General features: G+C 66.1%; 1 protein-coding gene across 1 annotated transcript in view; it reads right to left on the bottom strand.

The window, feature by feature from the left end:
* Positions 1 to 560: 560 nt before the first annotated feature.
* Positions 561 to 6087, bottom strand: part of AS3MT (arsenite methyltransferase) — a 6840-nt gene continuing 1313 nt past the window's right edge. Inside the window, exons 2-11 of the mRNA XM_006021314.2 lie at positions 6058 to 6081; positions 5812 to 5939; positions 5568 to 5718; positions 5261 to 5397; positions 4755 to 4824; positions 4292 to 4373; positions 4074 to 4205; positions 3181 to 3323; positions 2892 to 3026; positions 561 to 794 (exon numbers count right to left, since the gene is read on the bottom strand). Coding sequence (XP_006021376.1) covers positions 696 to 794; positions 2892 to 3026; positions 3181 to 3323; positions 4074 to 4205; positions 4292 to 4373; positions 4755 to 4824; positions 5261 to 5397; positions 5568 to 5718; positions 5812 to 5939; positions 6058 to 6081 — 1101 coding nt within the window. The 3' untranslated portion in view covers positions 561 to 695. The remainder of the gene's footprint in view (positions 795 to 2891; positions 3027 to 3180; positions 3324 to 4073; positions 4206 to 4291; positions 4374 to 4754; positions 4825 to 5260; positions 5398 to 5567; positions 5719 to 5811; positions 5940 to 6057; positions 6082 to 6087) is intronic.

Here is a 6087-nt window from a genome sequence, read left to right as displayed (position 1 = left end):
GTGGCAAAGGGCCGAGCCCGCCTTTGCCCCGGGACCCCCCAGCCAGCCTCAGGGACGGTGCCGGAGAGGCTCGAGGTGCTCCGGCATCAGCCACCTGCAGCACAGCCGAGCCGCAGGCTCCACGGGAAAGCTCAGTGCTGCTCCGCATTCGAGTCACCCGCCAGCCTCCACCTCCCGGGGAGATCCTGGCTCCGAGTCCTCCCACACCACGGGGAAGAGTGAACCACGACACTGGTCTCTCCCTGTGGGGAACAGGGGTGCTAGGCTTGGTGCCACAAAGGAGCTGCAAGCGTAACAGCAGCTTCTGGAGTCAGGGCACTGGCGCTGGCCCCCAGCCCAAGGCGTGCACTGCACGGTGAAGCCGGCAGCCTCCCATCCAGCTGCCACAGGCTGAGTCTGTCCTAGGGGTGCTGCTGCCCAGCTCTGCCTAATGCAGGCCAGCCCCCATCGCCTGGACACCCCGAGAGCAGGGGCCAGAGCGGGGCCCCCCATCCCAGAGTTGCTCCCTCCAGACCCGACACAGACCGGTTTTCTCCATAAAGCGAACAGAAAGGCAGGTCAACCGGGCACAGCCACGCACCGGGGCCGGGTTTATTGTGGTCCGGGCTCCAACCCAGCAGCCGCAGCACAGCCCTGCGCAGTCTCCCCCGGATGCTTCGCCTCTGCTGTGCTGGGGTCTGCCGCGGGGCCACCGCTCACCTGCACCCCGAGGGGCCGCAGCAGCTGGCCGGCACCGGGGCAGGGCCCTTCGGGGCCAACCGCTCTGCTAACTGGAACGGATCGAGGATCTTCGCCTGCAGGAAGGAAACGCACAACCCGCTGAGGTCAAGCTGGGGGGCAGCGCTGGAAGCCCCCACACCTCCTGGCATGGGGAGCCTGGGAATTTCCCCCTTTTGCTGAACATCCTCTGGCCTCATCGAGCATGGACATCCGCTCCTGGCCGGTGCAAGGAGCCCGTTCTGACCCTCTCCCTGGGGAGCGGGAGGGATGGAGCCGGCAGCCGTGGCTCCAGGAGCACTTAGCACTCCTGGCAAAGGCCCCCCTGCAAGCATCCAAGCAACTGTGCCCGCCACTGCCAAGCTGGGAGGGTGCCTGGCATCGGGGACGCCCGTCTGACTGCTAGCGGAGCACGTCCGCTTCCAGGAGGAGGCAACCAAACACATGCATAATGACCAGCTCCCCCCAGACACCCTGATGCAGCCAGCTCAGTTGGGAGGAAGCCTCCAGGCCTTAGAGAAGGTTCATCCCCCTCCCTGGTAACACGGCACAAGCCCCAGCCCCGCGTCCCCCTTCTCCTGACCCTATAACAGCACGTCTCCCACGGGAGCAGAGCCGGGGGGACGTGCCGGAGCCGGCTGCCTGGGACGCGGCGATGTTCCAGCCCAAGGGTATCCTTATTTTCTTTTCCTAGGCAGGGCTCGGCCTCCCTGGCGATAGCGATCGAGGCAAGGGCAATGTGCGGCCCCCGTGCCTCACGGGCGCATCCATCACCGGGCCGGACAGCGGGGAGCAGGCTGGAGCGCCAGCCCGGTGCACGTCAGGGAGAGGAGCAGGGTCTCACGGTCAGAGCCCAGCCGCTGGCTCCGTGCCCAGCTCTGCAGCTGAGCAGCCTTGGGCTGGTTGCTTCTGTGCCTCAGTTTCCCCTCAGAACTGAGGTGGCCATGACCTCCTCCATGGAAGGCCGTGAGCAACTGACTGACACGAGCCCCCTGCCCTGGCCACGTCCGGACCCTGGCCCTGGCCCTGGCCCTGGCCCTCGAGGCTGGAAAGTCACCCACAGGGCATGCGGCTCAATGCAGGGCCCCGGGGCCTGTCAGGCCAGAAGCTCACAGGCAGCGAGGGCATAGATAGGGATAGAGTAATGCACCCCCACGACGTCCTAGAAGCGGCTTGTTCTGTCTCAGCCCAGCCTGACTTCAGAGTTACAAGGGCCTGGAGGAGTCCCGAGGGACAGGGGACCTCTACTGAATTGCCAGCTAGCTTGCAAGGGAAGGTGGCTCTGAAACGAGCCTCCCGGGCAGCAAACCTCACGCCAGGCACAGCTCCTGTATCCAGGCTGGGAACCCCCTCCCCGCTGCTGGACGGGTGTGTGCCCAGGCTGGTGCCTCTCGTGTCCTTCGTGTCATCCCGCGTGCACCTCCGGAGAAGGCAGGGCTGCGGCATGCACTGGGCCACTCGCCCATCCACTGCCAGCCCCGAGACACCCTGCCACTGCTCCAGCCGGCCCTCGCTCAGGGAGCCTCGGCCCCTTTGCTGGAAGGGCAGCCGGCTTTCCTCCACCGGGCTGCTTATCTGAGCTATACCTCCTGCTGGGAGAAGAGCCCAGAACATTGTCTGCCCACCCCAGGGAGCCCAAGGCTGCAGCTCTGGGATGTGCAGCTGCTTGGCTTTATCTCCCCCCAGTCAATCATCCCCCTTGCGGCCCCGGGCCGGGCTGAGCTGCAGCTGGGGGAGGCCGGCCGGCTGGAGGAGGAGAGCAGGTCCTGGAAGATAACCCTGCTCTGGGCTGCGGAGTCAGGGCTGCGCACGAGCCAGAGTCAGGGCTGCCAAAATACCCCAGGCTGCCGAAGAGCCAGGGCCGGACACCCCAGCTCTGGGGAGGGTCTGGCACCAGGACCGCAACCGCACAGCACCGTGGTCCCGGGCTGCCCAGCCTGGCTGTGCTCAGCAGGGAGAAGGACATGCCCTTCCCAGAGCACGTGCCCACCTGAATCCCACCCCACCAGGGCACGAGGGCGTGCACGGCTGCACCGCACCTCGCCGTTACCCAACATGCTGCGGGGCTGGTTCCCCACGCCTGCCATGCAACCGCCTCTGGGGTGGACCATGGCAGCCATTACAGAGGCCAAGAAAAGACCTTTGTGAGTCCGGGGCTAGCAGCCGGCACCCACCTGAGCCTTCCCCGGACAGCAGCCCCCGGCTGCCGGGGTCTGCCCGCTGCCAGGCCGGATCTGGAACATCTCCACGAACCGGGAGCCTCGCAGGATGTCGGCAGTGTCCTCGTCCACGTCCACGGGCTCCCCTTCCTGTGGGGCAGAGGGGACGGTCACGTGCGACGCAGAGAACACGGCAGACCCCGTGGTGGCACTGGAGCAGCCCCCCGCACACCACAACCCGTGGCCCCAGCCCACTCAAAGTCACCCCCAGCCCTGGCGCTGGGTCTCGGGGCTCCCTGCTCACCTTGAAGGTGAAGTTGGCATCAAACACCAGCTCCTGCTCATGCCCGGGGATCCCGCCATTGTAGACGGCCTGGCACCGCCCGCCTGCACCCGCCGGGGGCACTTTGAAGAGCCGGAAGGTCGCAGAAACAAACCGGCAGTCGCCTGATGGGAGAGCGAAGGGAGAAGTTAGTTTTACCCACGCTGCCTGCTTCGGTGCCAACCCGCCGCCACATCTCCCCAGGCTCCCACTGCTTTGCCCAGGGGAGAAACAGGCACAGGAGATGGAGGTGAGGTCTCCAGAGCGATGCCCTGCTCGCCCCCGGCCAGGCTCTGGGAGAGGAGCCAGCTCCACGTCGATTCGTGCAGCACCAGCACAGCCACCAGCTGTGGTCCTGTGGCCAAGTCACTGCCGCAGACTCCTTGCAACGGCCCCGGCTCGATGCTCAGACCTGGGTGGACTCTGCGGGGCCTGTAGGAGGGCTGGGCTTTGTGAGGCCGGAGGGCCGAAGCGTGCTGTAAAGAGCGGCCACATCCCACCCCAGAAGTGGCTGCATTTCGCTGGGGGCCGGAGCCAACTCTGCCTCCCGCCGGAGCCAGGATCTCTGGGTAACGGGGCCCGAGCCCCTGGGGCTCTGCGCGCCTGGCCCATGTTTCATGTCTCCTGTTCCAGGCCTCCAGACCCCGGCCCCAAGCCAGGCACTCTCTGCACGTGCGTCCCCAGGCCCAAGGTCAAGGGTGCGGGGGCTGCCAGAGCCTCCCTCGTGCAGCGCTTGCTCGCAGCGGATGACAGCCGCGAGACGCTGGTCCCAGCCTCCACCTGCAGCGCCCGGCTTCCCGGCTAGCGTCTGAACCCCGGCCACGGCTCAGCTGCTCCAGCTTCCCTGCCAGGGACAGGGGAGGGCTCTGGCTCACCGACCACGCTCTCCAGGGCCTTGTTGTCGATGGTGATGGGGCTGGCGGTCACCAGGCGCGGGGGGCGGAAGCCCACGTCCTGGGCGATCCGGTAGAGGTCCTTCCACCACAGGGCTCCTCCCAGGCACTCGCCTGCGGGCACAGGCCAGGACAGGCATCGTACAGGGAATCCAGGCGACCACTAGCCCGCACTGCCCCAGGTGAAACCCACCGCTCACCCCAGAGGACGCGGTGCTTCCTGACGTCCGCAGGCAGGTCCTGGCTGACGTAGACGTCGCTGAAGTACATCTCTCCCCCCGGCTGGAAGAGAGCGTGGGTTAGACGCACCAAGCGGCTACGGCTACGGCCCTGGACAAGGCCACGGAGGGGGACGAGGGACCGTCAGAGCCTGCACGGCCAAGGGGACGGCGCAGCAGGGAGGGCGAGCCTGAGGCCGTGGCCCAGCTTGGCAACAGCGCTTCGTTGCTGAGCTCATTCCTGCCAGGCCGCTAGACGAGGCTTCCAGCCGTTGCTAATTATTACGTGGTAGAAAGGCCAGAAACCAAGCGAGGGTCTGTGCACCTCTGGCAGTGGCTGGTGCCAGCTGCTTCAGTAAGGGGATGGACACGTGCATGCACACATGTGCATGCCCACACACACACGGACACATACGTGCACGCACACACAAGACTCCGACGTTACCTTCAGCACTCGAAAAGCCTCCTGCAGAACGGCCCTTTTGTCGGGGGAGAGGTTAACCACGCAGTTGGAGCTGAGGAGGAGATAAAAGCTCAGCAAAGAGACAAACGCAGCGGCCCCGGGCAGCCCATCCGACCCTGCAGCTGGGTAGCGCGGGCGCCTTTGATGCCCTGCACCGCCCCTGCTGGGAGTCTACTCCAGAGTCCGGTCACACGAGTTTATGAGTCACTAGGAGCTTATGACCTGGTTTTCCCTGGGGGTGCTTTGCTGGCTAGCTGTCTGCCTCGCCCCTGATCTATTTGTGAGCTGCCACCAAATCCCCGCTGAAGTCGTCTCTTCTCCGTTCTGTTACAACCACCGACCGGTTCCTTAGCCTCCGGATTTCAACCGGACACGAGTTTACAGAGGAAGCAAGCAGCCCTCTGGACACAGGGCAGCTGCAGCCCCGGGGGGAGACACGATCCATCCACGGCCAGGGACCAACCCCCCCTTGCAGGGACGGCACCTACATCACGATGTCGTAGCTCTCATCCTGGAGCCCGGCGTCTCCCAGGCTCTCCAGGTAGCCCTGGAGGAAGTCGACGTTTGGTGTCTGGTACCCGAACTTCTCCGTGTGATAGCCGATGTGTTTCCTCGCCACTTCCACCTGCGGGGAAGGACCCCAGCTGCCTCCTAAAGCACCCTCCGCCGCAGGGACCCCGAGGAACGGCACAAACTCCCCCGTCCCCAGCAGCTTTGAATCCTGGCCTCCGACCCCGAGAGCAAACGGGAACCCGGGCCAAAGTGCCGGAGCCCGCCGTGCACGGCAAGCCGCACCTGCGCGGCGGTCATGTCGACGCCGGTGACGTGCCCGCTCTCCCCGACCAGCTTGCTGAGCACGTAGCAATCTCTGCCGCTCCCGCTGCCCAGGTCCAGGATCCGGCTGCCCTCCAGGCGCTCGGGGATCACCAGGCCGCAGCCGTAGTACCTGCGGGAAGGACGTCCCGGGATCAGGCGCCGGCGCAAGGGGCGGAGCTGGAGGCAGCAGCATCAGGGCATTGGGGCGAGTGCACGGGCTCACCTGGACGCCACGTCCTCGTGCACGCTCTCCAGAGCCGCCCGCGCGGCGGCAGGCAAGGGCTGCGGGCGGGTGACGCAGGCGTTGCTTTGCAGATCTGCCGACCTCTGCAGCACGGTGCCATAATAATCCTGCGACGGGAAGACACGAGGCTCCCACGATGCTGGGCATCCCGGGGCAAATCCCCCGTCCCCCAGGGTTGGGGTGGGGCGGGGGGTGGGCAGCCCCATGCCCCAGACCCCCCCTTACCTGCACCTCCCTGCGGATCTGCTCCTGGGA

The sequence above is a fragment of the Alligator sinensis genome, unplaced genomic scaffold (genome assembly GCF_000455745.1).
Source record: "Alligator sinensis unplaced genomic scaffold, ASM45574v1 scaffold61_1, whole genome shotgun sequence".
NCBI classification, from domain to species: Eukaryota; Metazoa; Chordata; order Crocodylia; family Alligatoridae; genus Alligator; species Alligator sinensis.
This window is presented reverse-complemented; position numbering and strand designations above follow the sequence as displayed.